At 52.0% G+C, this 23,272-nt stretch overlaps 1 protein-coding gene across 1 annotated transcript; it reads left to right on the top strand.

The window, feature by feature from the left end:
* Positions 1 to 3,093: 3,093 nt before the first annotated feature.
* On the top strand, positions 3,094 to 22,524 carry MAL (mal, T cell differentiation protein (MAL blood group)). Its single transcript, XM_082642850.1, has 4 exons — positions 3,094 to 3,200; positions 16,042 to 16,209; positions 17,409 to 17,534; positions 21,920 to 22,524. The coding sequence occupies exons 1-4, from the start codon at positions 3,108 to 3,110 to the stop codon at positions 21,992 to 21,994; spliced, it is 462 nt and encodes a 153-aa protein (XP_082498976.1). The 5' UTR covers positions 3,094 to 3,107; the 3' UTR covers positions 21,995 to 22,524.
* The last annotated feature ends 748 nt before the right edge of the window (positions 22,525 to 23,272 follow it).

Here is a 23,272-nt window from a genome sequence, read left to right on the forward strand (position 1 = left end):
TCCCCTGCAGAGTGGCAGGGTCCCCACCCCTCTCTGGGGCAGAGAGCATGAACCTGATTATTCTCAGGGCTGAACAGAGGGAAATGACTAAGCTTGAGGTATGCTTAATACTCTTTAGATTTTGCCCCTTTCCTCTGAGCGCAACCTGCCCTTGGCCTTTCCAGCTCTGCCCCAGGAGCCACCCTGCTCCCCACAGAGATCAAAGGCTTTCCAGCCTCCAGGACCCTTCCAGGTGCACCCTGCCTCCCTCTTCCTGCACAGACTCCCCTATCAGCATCTGCCCTGTCTTCTCCCAGAACCCACCGTCTGTGCCTATTTCCTTCTGCCCTAGACGTCCATGGCTCTTCTCCCTTCTCCCCCAGCACAGTGGCTCTGACTCTTATCAGGGATTCGCTTATTTATCCTGCAGCCCTCGCAGCACGTGGAGCAGGGCCTGACCATCCTCCAGGGCTCGTGCCTGCTGTTCCTCTGTAGGGAAGGCTGCCTTCTCCCTCTAGTTAACCACTGCTCACTCGCTCAAGGGTCACTTCCTCCCACAAGCTCCCTCCACCCCTAGGCCAAGCAGGCTGGGCTGCTGGGTGCCCTTGAGGATCCCTGCAGTCTCCTTCCAGCACCAAACCCTTTACACATTTATCATGCAGTGTTTGATTGATCTCTCTCTCTCCTTTCCCTAGGGTAAGCTTCAAAAAGGCAGGGATCCACATCCTTGCCAACATTTGTTATATGTGTTCTTTTTGATGACAGCCATTCTGAAAGGTGTGAGGTGATATATCACCATGGTTTTGATTAACATTTCCTGGATTAGTGATGAGCATCTTTTCACACCCCTTGGCCGTAGGCATTTCCTCTTTGGAAAAATGTATATTCAGTTCTTCTACCCATTTTTAAATTGGTTTATTTATTTATTTATTTTTAGTTGTATTAGTTGTTTATATATGTTGGATATTAACTCCTATTGGTCATATAATTTGCAAATATTTTTCCCATTCAGTAGGGTGTCTTTTCATTTGTCAGTGGTTGTCTTTGTTGTGCAAAAACATTTAAGTTTTATTACTAAGGTCCTAGTTGTTTATTTTTGCTTTTATTTCCTTTGCTTTAGGAGACAGATCCAAAAAATATTGCTACAATTTATTTCAAAGAATGTTTCAGCTATGTTTTCCTCTAGGAGTTTTATGGTTTCCTATCTTACATTTAGGTCTTTAATCCATTTTGAGTTTAGTTTTGTATATGGTGTTAGAGAATGTTCTAATTTCATTCTTTTATGTGTGGCTGTCTAGTTCTCTCTGCATCACTTATTGAAAAGACTGTCTTTTCTCCATTGTATATTCTTTCCTCCTTTGTCATAGATTAATTGAACATAAGTGTGTGGGTTTCTGGGCTCTCTATTCTGTTCCATTGATCTATGTGTCTGTTTTTTGTACCAGTACCATACTGTTTTGATGACTATAGCTTTGTAGTATAGTCTGAAGTCAGGGAGTATGATTGCTCTAGCTCGGTTCTTTCTCAAGATTGTTTTGGCTATTCAGGGTTTATTGTGTTTCCATACAAAATTTAAAATTATTTATTCTAGTTCTGCAAAAAATGCCATTGGTATTTTAATAGGGGTTGCACTGAATCTTTAGATTGCCTTGGGTAGTATGGTCATTTTAACAATATTAATTCTTCCAATCCATGTAGGCGAGGATGTGGAGAAAAGGGAAAGCCCATACACAGTTGGTGGGAAGGTAAATTGGTGCAGCCACTTTGGAAAACAGTATGGAGGTTTCTCAAAATACTAAAAATAGAACTACCATCTGACACTGCTCCTGGGTATAACTAAACCACTCATTTGAAAAGATACATGCACCCCAATGTTCATAGCAGCATTATTTACAATTGCCAAGATATAGAAGCAACATGAATGTCCATCAACAGAGAATGGATAAAGAAGATGTGAGATACACACACACACACACACACACACACACACACACACAATGGAATACTACTCAGCCATATAAAAGAATAAAATTTTGCCACTTGCAGCAACATGGACGGACTTGGAAGACGTGCTAAATGAAATAAGTCAGACAGAGAAAGACAAATACCGTTGATATCACTTATATGTGAAATTTTAAAAATACAACAAACTATTGAATATAACATAAAAGAAGCAGACTCACTGATATAGTTTCAAGTGTGTGGATTTTATGCAGGGGGCGTGGAGGCAGTGGGACAGTCTGCCTTCTAGAGTCAAGAGGCCCAGTTGCCCTCCATGTGGCCCGGGCATGTTCCTTCCCCACTCTGAGCCTGTAGGTGGGGTGACACCTACTGGAAATGCTCTGTGGGATTAAATGAGGTCATGTGTGCAAAGAGCCTATGGCAGTGCTGGGCACTTAGTAGGCCCTCAGCAATGCTGGCTCTCCTCCACCCTCCAATGTCCAAGGCAGCTGTGACTGTCCTTAATCCATCGCCCAGCAGCTCCACCACGGAGTGATGCGGACCGGGGTGCAGCGTTCGGGGCTCCGGGCTCTGAGGGTGCAGGGAGAAGGAATGGGTGGCCGGAGCTGGTCTCAGCACCGCCTCTGCAGGGCAGGGAACTGGTCTCACGGTGAGCCTGGACCCAGAGGTCACGCATATTAACTCACCCAGCAGAAAGATGAAAGAGCTCCAACTTAAGAACAGTTCGAGCAGTGGTGACCCGAGGGGTGCCACGGTGGAGAGTTTGGGGGGGCCTAGTGGTTGTTGGTGATCATTCTTAAGAAATGGCGATCACCTGCAAAGAGTGCAAAGTGTGCGAAGCGTGCGAAGCGCCTCACCGCGGTAGCTTTGGCTCCGGGTGGGAGGTGGCCCCCAGACCTGGGAATCAGGTGTCAACCCCCCGCCCCAACCTCGGGGTGGTTCAGGGCTGCGCCCTTTGCGTTGGGCAGGTCCCTTGGGGTGCTCCCCTCAGTCTAGGGCGGGGACCGGGCTGCGGCCGGGGCTCCTCCCTCTTCGTCAGGGGCGCCCCTGCTCTTAACCCGCGCGCGGGGGCGCCCTGGCCACTGAGCTCCGCCGAGCAAGAGAGCGCTCAGCGCAGAGCCAGAGCTGCGCGCGTCCGGTTCCGAGGCCGTCGCCAGCCCACCAGCATGGCCCCCTCAGCGGCTCCGGGCGATATCAGCCTGCCTAGCGGTTTCGCGGTCTTCATCACCTTCCCGGACATGCTCTTCATCTTCGAGTTTGTGAGTGGCTGGCGCGCCCCGCGCCCGCGCCGGGGAGGGCGGGATGGGATGGGATGGGTCGTGCCGCGCGCTCTCCTGAGGGATCCGCACAGCGCGCCGACTGATCCGCAAGCAGCGAGGGTCCCTGAGCCTCGGTAGCCGGGCCCGGGGAGGAAACACTCTCCCGCACGCCCACCCCGCAGTAATGCTTTGGCCCGTTCTAGTTAACGGCCATGGGGAAACCGTCTCCAAGACTTAGGTGGAAAAAACGAACTCGCAACACGGGTCAGATATCCGAAGGCGGCCCTGGTCCACTCTTTGCGCGCCGGTTCCGATGCTGCGCTCCCGACCTGTGTCCTATGGGCCGCGCAGAGGAGGCCCTTATTGGAGAGCGACGTCCTGTAGAGGGGCCCAGCTCTTTCCAGGGTTAGGATTTTGCTTAAAAATTTAAAAATCATCCAAAGAAACCTGAGGATTACCAAGCGAAGTGTGGAGATTGGGTTGGCGTCATAGGAGGAGCCGAATCCGGATTATTTTCTCTTGAACGTCTCTGGTGAAAGTATTTGCGACAACTTTGATCTGGAACTAATAAAACACGCTGTCGTTTGCTCCGCCACAGCCATGGTGCCCAGTGTGGGGTGTGCGAGGGGAGAGGGACCTGTGAGAGCCGTCCCCTGCCTTGGCTGACCTTGAGCAGTCTGGAGACCTCTGCACCGCGGCTGGTCCCTCCCTACACTGGAGCTGCACAGCCTCAGATCGCGGCTGCAGGAAAGCGCTTCCTACTCTGGGCTCCTGTAAAGTGCTCACTGCCGGGAGGCTTCAGACCCGCCTTCAGCCTAAACTCCCCAGGGCCCCAGGGCCTTACCTAAGGGGGGGGGGGCGGGTGCAGTATTTCTTCTGTGGGTGCCGTTCCACGGGCTCCGAGACTCCTTTCCCTGCGTCCCCACCGCAGAAGTGGCTGCCTGGAGAGTCAGCTGGAAAAGAAAACGTCCAAGCCTGTTTAAAAACGGGACCCCAGCTTCTTATCTCCTGATGGTCAGGGAGGGTGAGAACCACAAAGGGAGCAGCTTCTGTCATCCGTGGAGGGTTGGGGGAGAGGGATGGGGGGGTTAAGTTCGCTTGATGGCACCATATCAAGGAAGTAACATCTAGGAGAAACCCTGGACACCTCTAAGCTGAGCCACACCATTTATAGGCAGGGACACCCAGGCCCAAAGTGGAAGGGGCTTGCAGTCACTGGAACATTCCTTCCCCAAATGGCTCATCTCTGCGCTTCCAGTCGCACTTAGCCTGAAAATGAGCATGTGTGATGAGTAGTAGGTGGTTCCTTCAGAGGTTACTCTATTTACAAAGGCAGAATTTGGTGACTGTAAGTGATGATGGCTAAAGGTGAGGTGAGATGGGGCAGAGAGATTTTTGAGCAACAAAATGACTTGCTAGTATCTCTTGAGTTGCCCTAATGAGTTTTTTGACTCTGCCTTTGTAGCTGTTTGGGGAGCATTATAACAAGAATCATAAGAAAGTGTGTTGAGAATTCCCTGGTGGTCCAGTGGTTAGGACCCTGTGCTTCCACTGCCAGGGGCCCGGATTCAATCCTTGGCCAGGAAACTAAGATCCCGCAAGCCACACGGCATGGCCAAATAAATAAATAATTTTTTTAAAGTGTGTTAATTGGGCTTCAGGCAAAAGACTCTAGCACACCCTCCTCCTCTTGCCCTGAATTGAATAGGTACATGAACAAGTGTGTCGCAATAATCAACAGGTGGAAACAGCCCAAAAGTCCCATCAACGGGTGAATGGATAAGCAAACTGTAATATTCCATGCAACGGAATATTATTCAGCTGTAGAAAGGAATGAAGTGCTGATACAGGTTGATAAACCTGAAAACACTGTGCTAAGTAAAAGAAGCCAGGCACAGGAGGTTACATAGTGTATGACTGCATTTATATGAAATGTCCAGAATGGGTAAATCTATAGAGACAGAACACAAATTGGTGGTTTGCCAGGGGCTGAGAGGAGAGGGAAATTGGGAGCAGCTTAATGGGTATGGGCTTTTCTTTCAGGGTGAGGAAAATGTTTTGGAGTTAGAGGTGATGGTTGCACAACATCGTGAATGTATTAAATGCCATCGAACTGGTCCATTTTAAATGGTTAGTTGTCTGTTGTACCAACTTCAAATCAATTTTTTTTAAATTAAGAGCTATTTCAAAAATGACAGAAAAGTATATATACTTTAATAGGCATCCATGTAATTAACACTCAGCTTTGTCAAATCTTAATATTTTGCCTTATTTACTCTCAGTATTAAGGAAATAGAGCTTTCAGATGACATCTAAGCCCCCTGGATATTCTGCTATTGTCTTATCTTATCTCTCCTCCCCTCCAGCCTCAGGACGACCCCTGAGCTGAATGTGTGTTCAGGATTAGACCTTTACTGCACACCTAACTATCTATGACTACACATGGTGTGGTTTTATATATTTTCTCGCTTTCTGAAAGTATTATCACCCCGTATACATCCTTCTGCAATGCTTTTCATGCAACCTTGTTCTGAGGTTTATACATGTTGACACTCTTTATTCAGTCGTCTATTCATGGACATTTGGGCAATTTCCAATTTGTTGCATTTTGGTAGTGCAGATGGAACTGCTAAAGAACATCCTTGTATTTGCCTCTTTACTTTTGGGAATTTCTTGTGGGAACACACAGAGATTTGACTTGCTAGGTCATAGGGAATGCACACCCTTGTTTTCCCAGATGTTAGCACACTGATGTCCAAAAGGGTTATTCCAACTTACACAGCCAGAAGTGAAGTTTCCAGGAAGCTGATGAAGCTTAATTAAGCTCAGGACCCCCACTTGCTCAGGACCCTTCCAAGACTGACTCACTCTGCATGCTTTCGTAAAGAGGGTCCCCATATTGTAGAACTTCCTGACCCCACCAGCAGCTTATGAAAGTCTCCATTGTTCCTCATCTTGCCACACTTGGTAGAGTCAGACTTTGTCATTTTCTGCTAGTCCAGAGGCTGTGAAATGCTTGATTATTTTTTAACTCTGTGGTCCAGCGAGTCGTTGATGACTCCCAGTCCGTATTCTCATGCCTGACCTCCCAATAGCCTGGGAGGTGCAGATGCCAAACTTTCAGCCTCCAGGACTAACAGGGTGGAGCTCTGCCCAGCTCCCAAGACATGGAAACTGCCCACAGGGCAGGGAAGGCTGGTAGCTCAGGGTGGCGCAGGGCAGCTCAACTGTGGCCCTGCACCGCTACCCCTGAGCTCCTGACCTCTGACAGCTGCAGGGTCTTCACGGGAAGGGGAAGGCAGGCCCAACCAGGTGCTGTGACCCTGCCTCCGTGAGCACCCCAGAACCGCAGAGGCCATGCTGCTGTTGCAGGCGGTGGGGTCACAGGTGTACCCCCATTCAGGTGCAGGTGGAACGCCCAATGTGTCCCCTCCCCCAACAACTCCCCCCAGGGCTTTGCTTCTGGCCTGTTCCCCCACTGCCACCCAAGGAAATGTTTCCTTTTGGAGCCAAGGCTCTGGCTTCCCTTCCTCGTCTTCCCTCTAAGCCAGGGGCTTCGTGACACTTGGGACATGTTCAGAAAATGGGATGTTAACATAGGGTGGTTTTTGTCTCGGCTCTGGCCAGCTCTGGTCTCCCCAAGTGCTGGGAGAGACGCCTCCCTTTCGAAACTTGTGAAGGGGATACCTGAAAACAGGTTAGGTAAGAATCTTTAACCCAGCCGCCTCTTCCCCAGCCTGCTAGAGGTGGAGCCGCTGATAGAATGGCTGGACTTCAAGAGAACATTTCTTTGGAAAGAGTGCGTGCACCTCAGAGTGCACAGGAGGACCAGAGGAGGTCAGCTGGCTCAGGGCAAAGCCTGCCGTGTGCCCTTTGGGGGGCGGGGGTGGGCGTGGGAAGCCACCCGGAAGCAGCTGGCAGTGTCGATTCTTACAGTGACATGGACGTAGTAGTTACTGAAATGAGACTGCTTCTAGCACCCAAAGTGACTGGGGACTTTTTATTATTTGAGAGTGACCAGAAAAGTCCTGGGACCTGCCCTAGATTTTCACCTGTCTGGGGAACAGCAGCACCTGGCAGGGCGGGGGGGGAGCAGGATGGCAAAGCACTTTTCTGACGGGTGGTCCACATTCTGGCTACACTGGGAATCCTAGGAGATGAGAGATGTAGAATCACAGAAACCTAGTTTTCAAGAGGTGAGGGGAAACTGAGGCTCAGAGAGGGGAGGCAGCTCGCCGGGTATCTCCGTCTCCAGTGGCACTTCTTGCAGTGAGAGCAGGGCTGTTGCGGGTCCCTGCATTCACCCAAACACCCACGATGACCTTCCGCCTACAGCAGAAGGGACCACACTGCCCACCCGGCAGTCCTGGGCAAGGCCCGGTTCCCTTTTCTCCCCACCCCCACACCCAGGGAGTGAAGGGAGCCACTGGGGAGCTCACAGCTGCCTAGGCCTTGTTGTCAAAAACACCCTGGAAGGGCTTCCCTGGTGGCGCAGTGGTTGAGAATCTGCCTGCTAATGCAGGGGACACGGGTTCGAGCCCTGGTCTGGGAGGATCCCACATGACGTGGAGCAACTAGGCCCGTGAGCCGCAACTACTGAGCCTGCGCGTCTCGAGCCTGTGCTCCGCAACAAGAGAGGCCACGATGGTGAGAGGCCCGCGGACCGCGATGAAGAGTGGCCCCCGCTTGCCACAACTAGAGAAAGCCCTCGAACAGAAACGAAGACCCAACACAGCAAAAATAAATCAAATAAATTAATAAACTCCTACCCCCAACATCTTCTTTAAAAAAAAAAAACCACCCTGGAGGTCCTGGGTCACTAGGTCCTGGGCCGGCCCAAGAATCTGCATTTGATAAGCACTGCACGGCCCACATCATCCAGCTAGGTTTGGAGTGGTCAGCGGGAGGCCAGTCTACCCCTCAACGTTAAATGGGCAACAGGATACTGGAGACAGCTCTCAGTGAAAGGCTTGGGCAAGAAGCCAGGTGCCCTGAGGTTCTCCTGGGCTCAGGGGAAGCACCGTCTCTGCTCCTGGGGAATCTTTCCTGCTGTCCCAGCCAGGGACCTCTCCTACAGTCACCAGAGAGTGCGGGCCGGCCCTGCTGCCAGTGCAGGGCGGTGGCTGAGTCTCACTTCCCTGGCTGTGCCCAATGGCTCCTGGCCCTGTGTCTCTCCTCGTGTTGCAGGCCCCTCCCTGGAGCTGTTTAGAAGGAGGTAAAGGTACTGCTGGGTTTTCTCCTTTCCTCTTCTCTAAAGGGAGGGGAAGAATTATAGGTAGAGGTCTCTCAGGGGTTTGTCCTTGGAGCTGAGAAGTGACTTTTCCAGGGTTTCAAGAACGGGAGGCCTGCTTTGATCAGAAGTCAGTGACTCTGAGCTGTTCTCTGGAAACCGCTAAGCGTGATGACGCAGCTCAGGATCCTCATGCATACGTCATCACAACCAAGCTGCCTTGAAAAAGATTGCTTTTACGCTTTCCATAGGTCACCCCCAACTCGATGCAGATGGGCCCCCTCTCTGTCCGAGTGCTTTCAGAAGAGAGTAGGCAGGTTCCAGATGCCCCTGCAAGGCACAGCTCACACTCAAGTCAGGCCAGGACAAAGGCTGGCTGTTGCACCCATTCCCTCCATGCTGGCTGCCAGGGAGTGTTGGGGAGGTGTGCTGTGCTGCCAGCTGAGGCTGGTTCTGCAGAGCCTTAGGAATGGCTTGGCTTTTTTTTTTTTTTAATTGAAGGATAGTTGATTTACATTGGGCCAATGTCTGCTGTACAGCAGAGTGACTCAGTTATACACATACAGACATTCTTTTTTTAAATATTCTTTTCCATTATGATTCATCCCAGGAGATTGGATATAGTTCCCTGTGCTATACGGCAGAACCTCGTGGTTTATCCATTCTAAATGTAATGGTTTGCATCTACCAACCCTAAGTTCCCAGTCCATCCCTCTCCCTTCCTCCCCCTTGGCAACCACAGGTCTATTCTTTATGTCTGTAAGCCTTTTCCTGCTTTGTAGATAGGTTCATTTGTGCCATATTTTAGATTCCACAGGTAAGTGACATCATAGGGTATTTGTCTTTCTCTTTCTGACTTACTTCACTTAGTATAATAATCTCTAGTTGCATCCATGTTGCTGCAAATGGCATTATTTCATTCTTTTTTATGGCTGTGTAGTATTCTATTGTATACATGTACCGCATCTTCTTTATCCAAGGAATAGCTTGGCTTTGCTCTAGACTCAGGACACATTATCTGAGGGAAGGGCTGGGCATGGGAACTGGGCCACCTGGGGCCTGCCTCCAGGCAGGATGGGGCCAGCCAGGCTGGACCTGGATGGGGGCTGGGGGCTGACTCCCCCTGGATTCCGTGCTGAGCCCTGGCTTCCACCCCTGATACAAGCCCAGCTGCACTTCTTCTTGGCTCTCAAGTATAGGTCCCTGGACTTGGTGCTTTGGACCAGAGGCCACCAGGGTCAGGCACTGATGAGATGCCCCAGCAGGTGTTCTCTCTGGATGCTGATGAAAGTGAGGACAGCAGATGAATGACAGCCCTGGTCCCTGAAGCACTGATGCCTTGGGGAGGTGTGGGCCAACTCCTCACAGGTTCCAGATTATTCCTCAGAGCATGAAGCAGGGCCCTGGTACTCTCTGCATCGTGGGGCTCTGACCTGTCTTCTGCATTCTGGTGGGAAGCTGTGGTTCCTGGTAGCTTCTGGGTGGGTAGCTTCTAGTGGCATAACTACTTCCTAGGGTTAATGTAGTGGCCTTGATTCTCTGCCATACTTAGCCAAGGCTCTCTGTCCCTCCCACCATGTGAAAAATATTCTGTTCATGCTGGGGCAAAACAACCCCTGTGTTGAATCATTTTAATACACCAAGGTCCTAGGACCTAGAAGATACATGTAGGAACTAAAAGAAAAGCCTTATCACCAGCCATCACACATCGAGGTGCATGTGCAGTGAGAAAAAGGGCCACACAGCCAGTCTCAGCTGACCTGAAATTCCACACTGGAGCCTTGGTTCCTGTTAGAATACAGTCAGGCTGGGAGGGGAGGGGCCAGAAAGAGAGGGACGGGGGCAAGGAGGAGAAGCACCCCCGCATGCTAATGACCAGTGCTATGGGGGGTGGGTACTCACCTGGGGGAAGAGGGACTCAGGCCTGGACAGGCGGCCACTTCCCAGTCCACACTCACCCTGTTTATATCAACTACAGACGTGAACTCACACCCTGTCTTTTTGAACCCCAGACCTCTATCCTCCTCTTCACAAACAGACTCAAAGTCCTCTGAGTCCTGGTCTCACCCTCAGATTAAAGGGACATTATCTAAGTCTAGGTTGGGAGGGTCATGTAATGATGGTTCCCCAGAAGGAAGGAGCCTGCTGACAATGGGGCCAGGAGGGCGGAGCACCTGGCGTAGGTAAACTGAGTCACGGAGCCTCAGCAGCACCCCTGGTGTTCACCGCGGGAGTAGACTCAGAGGTCAGACTCCTCAGTTGGCAGAGGGGGTGAGGGTCCCCACAGAGAGCATCTCTGACCTGCCCCAGATACCTCCATGAGGTCCAAGGAGAGGACGCTGTGCGAATTTCTGGGCTCCTTCCCTCTCCTGGGCAGAGGTGTTCAGCTGGTCACCCTCACTGGGGCCCCGACACTCACCAGGACCTGCCTCTGCCCTTGGTGGCCCCAGAGCTGCTTGAGTGGGGCTTGGCAGCAAGACTGGAAGAGAGAGGCCAGGACGGGAGAGATGGGCTCCATTTACTTGTGTGTCTTTGAATAAAGTCTGTCTCCCTGGATGTACCTGCCCCTGGTGCTGCCATTTCCTCTCAGTATCTGTGAAATGCATAAGTGAATGAATGAATGAATGGGTGGCTGAGTAAGTGAGCAAGTGAAGGAAGCCTTTCCTTTGACTTGCTGGCAGCCCAGTTCCTCCATACAAGGGTGGTGGGGTTCATATGACGACTAGTGTTTGCTTCCTGCTCCCTCTGCTTTTCAGAACAGGAAGGGTCCCCAGCCTCCCTCTCAGACCCCTTTTTGTGGATCTTGGGAAGGCTTCAGTGCTCTGACCTCCCTGTCTCTATACTCTCCTGCTGTCTGGTGCTTATGTCCTCTTGACTTGGTGCCTATTCCCTTCTCTGCAGTAGCTCAGCCTCCAGACACGCACGCACAAGAAAATGCCCTCTACTCTACCTCACGGAATGACTGATTCTTTTAGTCAACCAAGGCTCAGAGCTGGGACTGCTGTTTCTCCTGGAACACCATTACTCTACTGGTCAAGTCATCTGCATAGGCCCTCCCAGCATTGCAATGAACCCTGACTGCCAAAAGAGTTCAGTGGATAGAGACACTTCCAGAAACACAAATTGGAGTTGCTGTTCCTGGTGGCCTTGGGAGAGCACCTAAGGGCTCTGAGCTCTCGGCAGTCGGGACAAGTCTCATTGGTGTGTCCATCTCTCTTCTCCCTCCTGGGGAGGTAATTTTTGCCCACCTGACCAAAGTAGCAGGACTGACTGCTCAGGGTTGGGTGCACCACCCGTGTTCTGTGGCCAGTTTCCTTCTCAAGAGTTCAAGGCACAAGCTCCTGTTCACATGTGCCTTCAAGACCACACCGTGCCCCCGGAGCTTGGGAATTCTGACGCTGGGCCCCCAGGGACTTACTACCAGGTGTGTGTGTGACCAGCCCCACGTGGACGTCCTCCTTGGGTCACGTCTTGCCTTGTTATTGGAAGGCTGCCTGCTTGTGGCAACCCTGACAGAGTAAAATGGAGCCCCAGAAAAATATTCAGAGAATTTGAGCGATTCTTCTGCCTTGACCTCAATGATCCAAGTCTTACAGCAAAAACACTGGACAATTGTGGACCCAGAGCTCTCAGCCCCGCACAAGCAATGGAGACACTCTGCCAATCTCAAGAATGTGCCGAAGGAGTCCTTTTCCCACTTTTGTAACCAAAGCTCATTGTTGGAAGGAAGCCTTTCTCATATGTTTATGTCCTTTGTGTTCCCTTCGGCAGAGGCAGACACATTTTCCTCAGCTTTTGATTTCTGAGAGATTGTAGGTTTTTCTCTTTTTGATACTTCTGAAGTTATTTTAAAATTCTGGGCCCCCACAAGGTCTGGAGGGGATAATTGTGCATGTTGAGATCTTGACCTGCTGGGGTTTCCACGTGGTTACAGGAGAGCCTTCGCCCCATCGTACGACAGTTATGGCAGCAAGTATTTAGAGCACTCGCCGTGTGCCAGGCACCTGTAGATATAAACTCATTTCACCCGGTCCCATTGGGTGGGCGCCACTGCTATCACTATTTTCCAGATAGGGACCAGAGAGGAAGTAACTTGCCCAGAGACAACCAGTGACCCAGCAAAATGTGCCAGAGCTGACTCAGATTCAGTAATTCTGAAGTCTACACCCTTAACCACCCTTGCCTGCCTCCTCTGGATTAATTCAGAAAAGAAAAGAAAGGACCTACTCTTGAGTTCACGTGAGACCTTCCCCAAGACCATCTCCTGAGGAAATTTTTTCCCCAAAAATCATTTGATGAGGTAGACCGCAGATTCAAACTTTTTTAAGTCTTTGGAAATTTTTTGTCTGGATTTGTACAATATCCTTGGTTCTTACAGAACTTCACCTCTGCTCAGCCTCCAAAAGCACACTGACTGAAAGATGGGCGGTTTCAGGCCTGAAACACCAGGGCGGGTAGAGGCCTCAGATCCCCAGCTCCACCCCTTTCATGGACACTGAGGCTGTGTCCCCGTGTCTAGAGGACACCCAAGGATGAGCGACTCTCATGTTCAGAGCAAGACAGGGATGGAAACCTAAGGAGAGGAAAGGAAACTTTGTATCAGAGCCAGTCAGGACCTGGAGAGGCAACTTGGCCGGCATTGCTGGACGTTGGAGACAGGAGCCATTTCTCCTTGTTTGACAGGAGTTACCAAAACTCCATCCATGGACCGCTTGTGTTATGGAAACATACTCCAAAGCCTTTGGCAAAGAGCCTGGGGTGCTTGCTTCTTGTCCTATCACTCTGCTTCTCTCCTTAGCATGAGACCTGGGCACTGGGGTTTTCGAGGTGACCCAGGCGATTCCAGTGCAGAATGAGGGCTGAGGACCACTGAGCCTTAGTCCAGGCCTCACCTCCGTTTTCTAGCTTGGGGATCTGGGACCCAGAGAGCGAGCTCAACCCTGGTGACTCTTGGGCCACTCAGCTAAGAGATGTTATGCAAGACGGGGACCTGGGCGCAGGTGAGGGTGGTGGGAATCTGGCCTGTTGACGGAGATGAACAGAAACTGGAGCCATGCCTCCACCTGTGTAACTGATGTGTCAAAACGATTGCCTCTCAGTGTGCTTCCTGAGAGCTGGGAGGCCCTTCAGGTTCTCTTTAGGAAGGGAAGTGCTTGAATCCTCACCTACACCTTTGCTCTTGACAAATATTTGGCCAGTAGCGTTCTGAGACCAGGGTGGAGTGGACTGCTCCCTGCCCGGGATGGTTTATCTCCAATTGGACTGCTCCCTGCCCGGGATGTCTTATCTCCAATTGGACTGCTCCCTGCCCGGGATGTCTTATCTCCAATTGGACTGCTCCCTGCCCGGGATGTCTTATCTCCAATTGGACTGCTCCCTGCCCGGGATGGCTTATCTCCAATTGGACTGCTCCCTGCCCGGGATGTCTTATCTCCAATTGGACTGCTCCCTGCCCGTGATGTCTTATCTCCTAGGTGTGGGTGCTGTACTTGCTCTCTTTGCTCTCTGCAAACTTTGTAGGTGGAGTGAGGCAGGCACTGGCTTTGCCCCATGATTCATGCTGAATCTCGGCTTTCCACTGAGCAGGGCCTGGCACGCCTTTGAGGTGGCCCCACGATCAGCTGTGTGAAGGTCACTCTTCCTCAAGCCCCACCCCCTGCCACTTCTTGTTCCCCAACCTCCTGCCAGCTCACGGCCTTCCCAAACCCTCACTGCTGCTCCAGCATCCTTTGGGCTTGGCATGTACCCTTTTCTCCCCTGGAAAGCCTCGTCCTGACCTTCTGGCCTAAGTCCACCTCTCCCTTCAAGACAGTTGGGACCATGTCCCAGTCGGGGCTGCTTTTCCCAATCGTCCTGCGCTGTCACTGGCTGACTCTACGTCTGTCTGCACTGGGCTGCTGGCATCCTGGGTGAGCAGACTTCCCTCTGCTGTTGGGTGGTGAGGGGGCACAGGGCCAGAAGCTTCACACTCACACCCACAGTTTCAGGCGGTTCGCACCAGCCGGCAACATGTGGAGTGAGCTGCCAAGTGCCATTTACAGTGGAGGAAGCCAGGGCCCGAGAGGTGGAACCACATGCTACAGCACCCTCCAGCGGATTCGGTGGAGAGACCCTCTCACGCCGTGTGCCAGCAGCCCTCTGCTCACGAGATGGGCAAGCCAGATCCACCCTCTTCTCCGTGCCACACTCTCGTGCCTTCTAAATCCAAGTCTGTCTCAGCCATTGGCACAATCACATCCTTTTGTTAAGCGTCCCTTATGAAAAAGGCCCAGCAACCTGTTTGATCTTAAAGGCAACTGTGGATGAATCTACACACACATCTTACTCTACGGCAGTCTGAGGATTTTTATCCAATCGATTTTGCTCCACTTATTGTAAGTCCACTGCCTCTCAGTCATCAGTAGAGGAATTTTCTGATCAGAGATGCCCACATATGATTCCTCAGACCCAACTTGGTTTTGATAACTCCAGATTCTTCACTGCACTGATTTTTCTACCCAATTATGATGGTCTCCTGAAGCTTCTCAGCTAAGAGGCTCAGAGAACACCTGGGGAAGTGCTATCTCTTACCCAGCAAGTGGGCAGCAGGTGCAGGGAGACAAGGTCAGGGTACCACGTGCATTTACACCCCAGGGGATGCAGGGCTGGGAGGGCAGCCCGTCCTTAGCCCCCAGACCCTTAGGAGGATGGTGCTAAGCTCTGCAGTACCTTGGACCCTGTGACTATCTCCACCCGTGTCCCAGCCCAGTCCTTCTCTGGGGGGGGTCGGTGGAGGAGGCTGAGGTGACTTCACCGGGATGGAGAGGGACAAGGAGAAGGGAAGACAAGTACAGGAAATCCCAGCTTGGGTTATACCTTGTCCACAGGGAGAGCCGGACTATACCATTGAGATTATGATCCCTAGTCTGTCCTTATGCTTCTCTTGAAAACATGGGGCTCCCTGACCCTGAGGACACCAAGTGGGTTGTCTTCTGGATAATGACAGGGGGAGGAATGCCTCTCTCACCTCTGAGGAGACCAGGCTGACCTGGGCCCTCCCCACTCCAACCCCATCTCCAAAAGTCAGAGAACTTCTGGGACTTGGGGATTGAAAGGTCAAGTTTTTTTCTTAAATGCTAATGATATATAGTATGGCTAATTTGTTTTGCCAAGTAAAGACCAAAAGAATCAGCTGGCCACTACCATTTTATAAAAGAAAGAATACTTTTGGGAGTTCCCTGGCGGTGCAGTGGTTAAGACTCAGTGTTCTCACTGCCATGGCCCTGGGTTCAAGCCTTGGGCCACAAGCCATGCAGCGTGGCCAAAACAAAACAAAAAGGATATTTTTCTATAAAAAATACTAGGAAGGATATAATCTCAGAGTTTGCCCTTCTACTAACAAAAACTGGATGGCCTAAGTCCTTTCTAGGGATAACAAATTTTTAACTCAAAGGTGCCTCTGTTTCCCCATCTCACAAATGGGTCAGTACCACACTCACAGGGATGTTGTGAGGATTAACTGAGTTAATTATAGAGTGCCCCTGGTTCCCCAGCGGGACCTCTGGGTCTGGCCCAACCTGGGCATGGGCCCTCCTGGTCTGACCCTCACCCCTTCTCTCCCTCCCTCTGCAGGTCTTTGGGGGGCTGGTGTGGATCCTGATTGCCTCGTCCCATGTGCCCATCCCACTGATCCAGGGCTGGGTCATGTTCACGTCTGTGTTTTGCTTCATAGCCACTACTCTCCTGTACTTCCTGTATGTAACTGGTGCCCACGGCAGCAGACCTTCCTGGATCACCCTGGTGAGTCCCAGTCCTGCGACGTTTGAGGTGCGGGTGGGGGTGGGGTGCGGCATTGGAGCCTCTCCCCTGGCAGGTTGGCTTTGCCAGTGCTGGGTGAGGTGCCCTGTACACGTCTCCCACCCATGTGCCAAGGCTGAGCCGGCCAGGCCCTCAGCTCCGAGCTGCCCATAGCAGCCCAGGGTTCCCCAGCGCAGGAGGTCGGGCAGAGGGTAAGGCAGAAGCTGACTGTCACTGTCGCTGCCTGATCCTCTGTGGGCCTGCTCTGCTTTCTCCTGGGTGAACGCCCTTTTCATGTGAACCGGCAGCCCAAAAACCCTCCCTGTACCTCCTGCACCTGCCAGGGGCCAGCTGGCATCTCCCACCACCCAGGAGGGCTGGCTTCCGTTTTGGGGGAGGGGACAGGATGCTGGGGGCTGGTCCTGGCTGCCCAGCGTGACGCCACACTCACTGCCCAGCTCCCAGTCACCACCTTCTAGAGCAGGGTCGCCAGAGAGGGACTTGGCCCGGGAAGAGGGAAGTCCTGTGATCTCTCTTGCACATGAATTCTGCTTTGAGGCCCATGAAGGGGGTAAACTTACACGGGGGCCACCTTCCCTTACCTCCCCTGGAAGGGGGCGGGGCTGTTAGCCAGGCCTCTTAGTCTCAAGGGGCCTCCGACCTAGACTTTAGAAACCACCTCCAAGTCGTAACTACTCAAAACCCTGTCCTAGTGCTTTTTTGCTTTTAAAACATACCTGGAGCCCCAGTCCCTGGCTCTCCCCAAGAAAAAGCTAACTACAACACAGCAGTGAAAATGGCCTGAGCCTCTCACTCTGTATCGGCCACACCCGAACTGGGGACTGTGACCGCAGCTGACACTTCTCAGGTCCAGAACCAATTTCCACCAATCCCAAAGGGCCACCTCCCCACCCCTTACTAGATCCCAGCTCAAGGGAAAGCAGTATCCTTCCTCCATCGAAGTCCTTACTGTGGCCCCAAACCAGTGAGATTACTCAGCTCGGCAGCTCTGGTGAATCAATGTCTCTGAGGAAGGGGGGCAGGGTTGGCGGGTGTCAAAGGGAGTAGCAGATGACGACGGGGGACCTGGTCCGGGCCAGGCAGGGACAGGTGGGGTGGACAGGCCCTGCTGGGGCCACAGCTGCTCCACATCTCCATATCTGGGTGCCCCAGCTCTCTAATGGCCCTTTCTCACCCTGCAGGATGCAGCCTACCACTGTATCGCCTCCCTGTTTTACTTTGGTGCCTCTGTCCTGGAAGCTTTGGCCGCCATCCAGCTTCAAGTGGGCTTCACCTACAAACATTACCATGAAAACATCGCTGCTGTGGTGAGTCCCCAGTCAATGTGCCCTGTTCACAGCTCCCACTGAAAAGGTTCTGAGTGGAAGGCTGCCCGGCCCTCCCACATTTTTTTAGTTCACTAAATTTTGAATAAAATAAACCTTCTCCTCATTTCTGAAGAAACAAAGCCTCAGAAAAGGGAAATGATGGGCCCCAGACTCCCTCAGCCACCAGTCAGTGCTGCACTGCCCAGGCCTGCACTGACCAGGGGTCCAAGCCTGGGTGGGCTTTGAGGCAGATGCGGGAGAAGACATGACCGTGGGGCCTGGCACTGTCTTGAGCCCTAGTGAACAATCTTGTTTACCCCTCACAACCGCCCTAGGAGGGAAGTGCCGTTATACCCATTTCACAGATGGAGAACTAGGGCCCTAAGAGCATGCACAACTTGCCCCAGGGTCACCAGGAATTGGAGAGGCCAGGTGCTCTTTCCCCCACACTCTTAGCACCAGTGTGAACAGACCATCTGGCCACTTGGGTTCCTGGCTCTCAATGAGTGTCTTCCAGGGAAGCACACAGTCGGGGCAGGGCCAGTGCTGAGACCACAGATGGAAAGTCGAGTGGCCAGTGTCTCCCAGGCCCTGGCTCTGTGGCTGTGGGGAGGCTCTGCGGCTGTGGGGAGGCCCTGCCATGTGCAGCATGTCCAGACCCCCAGCTGTGGATGGTTGCTGCTTGGATTAGGCCTTCGTCTCTTGATGACGGTGTCTCTTTGCCTGACAGCTCTGAGAACCTGTGCAGGAGGAAGCCTGGAGTTCACACTCGCCCATTCCTTGTGCAAGTCCCTTTGTGCCCTCTGAGCCTTGGTTTGCTCATCTATAAAATGGGACAGTAACTCCTGTTGTTTCCCTGGAGAATGAGGCAGCTCTTAAACCACTTCCGTCCAAGGCCTCATGATGAGAAATGGGTGGAACAGGGCTGTAACCTCCTTCACCCTATTAGGAGGTGAGATGGGGGTGAAACTGTGTGTCTGGGGAGCACGCTGCATGTAGGTCTCTGAGCCTTAAAAGGAACAACCTCCAACTCGGGGACCAGATCCATGGCGGGCTGTGAGGTTATGACCTGATTTTCTTGTTGATGGAATGGACCAGAATGACAGGGAATATGAGAATGTATTGTTTCATGAGACTCTTTCCCAGAGTTGCGCATGTGTGTCCTTGCACCAGTGTGCTAACTCATGATATCTGATGTATTTCTAACCATGGATATTGTTTAAAAACTAAGAAAAAGTTTCAGAAATAGCACTCAGATTTCTAGCGATCGACCTATGAATTAAGCAAATCCCAAGGTCAAATGTGATGACACACCACAAGATGTCTGCCCCAGGTGCCAAATCTGTGCCACCCCCGCCTCTCTTTGGGAAGGGTAGAGCAGAGGCTGAGAGAAAACCCACAGGGTGGGCGCAGTTGGGCTCTGGGAAGGGGGTTAGTGAGGGTGCCCTTCCTGTTCCCAGAGGGAGGGGTCTGGGGGAAAGCTCCTCAAAGCCTGTCTGCTGGTCCCCAGGGGCCCACCCCCTTTCCTGGGGAAGCCACACACTCCCCTCAGCTCCCAGCCACTCTCCAGTTCCATAAGCATGGCCACCTCCTGGTCCCTGGCATCCCCGCAAATGTCCCACCGTGTGGGACCCTCCCCCATGTGGGTTCATCTCCCAAGATGGCTGGTTCCTAACCCGGAGCACAGCCAGGCAGCACCCTGGTTGTTCTTCCCTCTCTTGGGAGACTGCCTCCTCTGTCACCTTCAAATGACGATTTCATCACCTCCTCACAAGAGAACCCATACACACCTCCCCCATCCCAACCCCAGAAGCCTTCTCTCTGAACAGACTTCAGCCAGGCATTTGACAACCATTTCTGTAAAATTATTGCAGACGAGGGCAGTGAAATGTAGATGGAATGTGGATAGTGGGCCAGCCCTTGACTGAACAATGCAGGAGGGGGGAGTTAATGACCTGCCCACTGGGCAGATATCTAGTTGGGAACCACTGGGCTCTACCAGGCTCTACCATATTCTGACTTCTCCCTTTTACTTTCCATCAAAATGCAGCGTAAACAGGCATCCAGAGAGGTGACCTGGATGCACGTGTACAACCTGATGAATTTCCATAATCCATCCATTATTCATAATTCAGAAGTCCTCTGTGTAACAAAGCATCCAGATTAAGAAACAACATAATAAGCAGCTCCCAGAAGTCCCCTTCTTGTCCCGCTGCAGTCACTGTGCCCCTTAACTGAGGATAAGCACTGTCCTGACTTCCAGCTCAGGTTCCACTTCACCTGCTTTGGATCTTCAGGAGCGTGATGTGCCTCCTCCCATGTCTGGCTTCTCTCTCTTCACCTCAGGTCTGTGAGTCTCATCCACGTGGCTGGGTGGGGATGTAGAGGTTCTTTCTCTTTGCTGTTTAGTGTTTAGTGTTCCACTGAGGACTATACCAACATCTACTTATCCCTTCCACGACTGATCACGTCCCCACATTTCTGGGAGCTGAGCTGGAGAACCATGAAGGGGCCCAGGCAAAGTCAGCAGGGCTGGAACCAGGAATCTAAATGTTGCCAGCAGACGGAAACGCTGGGCTGGAGCCCCCCGGGGGAAATATGAGCCCAGTTCAATGTAAACTCACGCCTTTCTGTTCAAAATATCAGTTTGTGTCTGTGCACATGGGAGACGGGATCATGATGACACGCTCAGGATTTAACCCCAGACCCTGCCCAACACCCACATGCCCCTCCCATGGTCTCTGGGGAGGGGGGCGGGGCTGGCGCAGTCTGGGGATGTGAGCAGGCATCTCATGGCCTCCTGCACACCCCTGGCCTTTGGGAGCATCTGGCCTCCTCTCACCCCTCTGGGACTCCTCACCTGTCTCAAAAGCTGAGCTTCTCCCTCTCTCCTCGGCTGGCAGCAGAGAAGCTGCACCCGAGGGATCCCTGGGAGAGGGTTTTTTTTTTTGTTTGTTTGTTTTGCAGTACACGGGCCTCTCTCACTGTTGTGGCCTCTCCCGTTGCGGAGCACAGGCTCCGGATGCGCAGGCTCAGCGTCCATGGCTCATGGGCCCAGCCGCTCCGCGGCATGTGGGATCTTTCCTGACCGGGGCACGAACCTGTGTCCCCTGCATCGGCAGGCGGACTCCCAACCACCGCGCCACCAGGGAAGCCCGGGAGAGGGGTTTATAAGGGCCTGAGTTCATGTCCATTCATGGCCCTGGCTCTCAATGTCCCGTGTGCCATTTCTTGACCCCCCTTTAAAGTAAGTGTTTCCTGTTCCTGTGGGGACCTCTGAGGCGCTCCTGCCAAGGGTCTCCATTGGGCTCGGAGTCCCCGACACAGTACACTGCTCCCTCCTGATGGGCAGGGGGGTCTTCAAGGGGCTTCTCACTCGTGTGTGACTGCTCCCTTCAGACAGGGTATTTGATTCCCAGATGCATTTTCTTACCTTGGTTATTAAATAACTCAGGTGACTTACCGCCTCCAGCAGTGAGGGTGAGGGTGCGCCCAGGTGTGGAGGCAGCGGAAGAGCAGGCACAGTTACGGCTGGGTTTAGGGGAATTTTCAGCAGTCATGGGAGTGTAGCCACCCTGATGTTATGCCTGGGTTAGAAACTCTTGACCCTACACCCAAGGTCACAAGCCAGGTGCAGATATTGGCTTGGGAGCAGGCAGCCCTCAGGGCCGGCCACCCAGAGCAGGGTGATAGGACAGATGGTGCCCAGGTGCACAACGGCAGGTCAGAGCCTTGACAGGGCACAAAGCGACCTTTTGCCACATTTCCCAGCCTCTGTTCCCAGTAGCAGCTTTCTCAGTAAGCTCCCTCCTTTTGCCAAAAGCTCAAAATCCCTCCTCTCCATCCCAGTCCCTCACTTCCTGGGGCCTGGCTCCCTGGCTCATGCCTGTGTCATTCAGAATCTTAGAACAAAATTCTGGTTGGGGTCTGAAGACGTCCAGGCAGCAAACCCATGTGTTCAAACTCTCTTAGCCAAGGCCGCTGGGGTCACAGCTGGTGGACTCTGGTCTTATTGGTGTGCAGGAAGGAAGTCTTCCATGAAGAGCAGGGGAATCCTTTCCTGCAATGATCACCTGAAGGGTCTCTGAGGGCCCTCGTTTCCAGTTGGATGGCACCAGTATGATGGTGTGTGATGGCAAATAGTTGACCTTGCACACCAAGTTCAGTATACCATTAGGTCACCTGGAGTCTGTGCTGAGAGCGTTCTGGGTCGCACCTAGGCTCTGCGGGAAAGCATATCTGCGTGTGTGATGGGGAGCAGTGGCAGTCCACAGACTTAAGGGCTGTCAACCGCAAGCCACGCACGTGGCGACCCCAGTGTGGGCAGCCCATGCCTCTCCCTCCCCCCATGCACGGCCATTAATTGTCACTTATCTTGGTTTCAGGTGTTTTCGTTCGTAGTCACTCTGCTGTACGTGGTCCACGCAGTGTTTTCTCTAATCAGATGGAAGTCTTCCTAAAGCAGCAGAAGAACTTTAGCTGAAAACCAAGAGGGTGTTAACTGATCGGCCCGCCTTCCAGCATAACACTTTAGAATGCAGAAATGTTCTTGATAGTGGATAAAGAAAGAGGTTTACTCTCCCATATACCTTCATGTCAGAGTAGGAGGCTTGCTACATTTATCCTCCAGCTATTGAGCTGTCTTTCCAAGATCGTTTCCTATTTGAAAGGGGGCAGTGGGAGTGGGAAGTGAGGACTGTGATCTGAGAGACCACAAAACTGGACTGCTGACTCCTGGAGCGGATCGTGAGAACCGTCTACTGGAATTTTCCTCCGGCTCTTATGAGTGTCCATCTTGCAGCAAGTTTCTCTGTCTTCAAGAATATTCTACCTGTCATGGGGAATAAAATTCACCCAAGAAATATTTGCAGATGTCCACAGTGGGATGTGATAAACCTTTGAAATACTTTATAAAGTACCTTTATGTTCAATACTTTTATGGGGGTGTTTTTCGGTTTTGTTTTGGTTTTTTTTTTTTTTAATTCTCCAGTATAGAGAACACAATCATGTCGGCTTTCTGAGGAATCTGTGGTTTAGACGAAATCTCTAGAGGCATCATCAAAGGGCAGTTCAGGTGACAGTGTGCCCAGCCACTGCATCTCAAGAGAGCCCACCGTGGGTATCCCATCCTCCCCAGGAACCAGGGAGGTCAGAGGGCTTCACCATCTCTGGAAACTAACCAAGTATCAGCCTGGGGGATGCCTTCTTTTTCCTACAAAACAGAGGGGTGGGTCTGTGCTAAATTAGAAAATCCTTAAGCCAAAAGAAAACAGGGGCAGAAGTTTCTTCTCACTCTATGTGAAGCTGATCAGAAATTTTCTGGGCAGTATCTTCCATGTTCTATTCCCATTAGGAACGTGGATGAGAAACGGTTTTTCGAATTTCCTTGGACCACACTGTTGTAGAGGAAGGGGACCGGGCCACAGTGTGAAGGGAAGTAGTATGACAAGTGGCAGTGCTCCCTTTCAGGTATGAGATGTCTGGGTCGGGAGGAGAAAGGATGATTAGGAAGGAGGGCACTCAGTAAGGAATCCTGAAAACTCCACCTCCCATTACGAAATGCTCCTTTATCCCTTCATTAAAGGAAGGTAGTGATATTCTAGAGCTGGGACACCAGAACAGGTGTCTCAAAAGCTGGTCACGTTCCAGTGTGGAGGTGGAGGTGGAGGTGCAGAGGCTGGACGACTGCTTGCTAGCAGGCACGCAGAGCTAACATTGAAGCCTCAAGCAGGGGTCTG

The sequence above is a fragment of the Mesoplodon mirus genome (assembly GCF_964341445.2).
Source record: "Mesoplodon mirus genome assembly, chromosome: 14".
NCBI lineage: Eukaryota > Metazoa > Chordata > Mammalia > Artiodactyla > Ziphiidae > Mesoplodon > Mesoplodon mirus.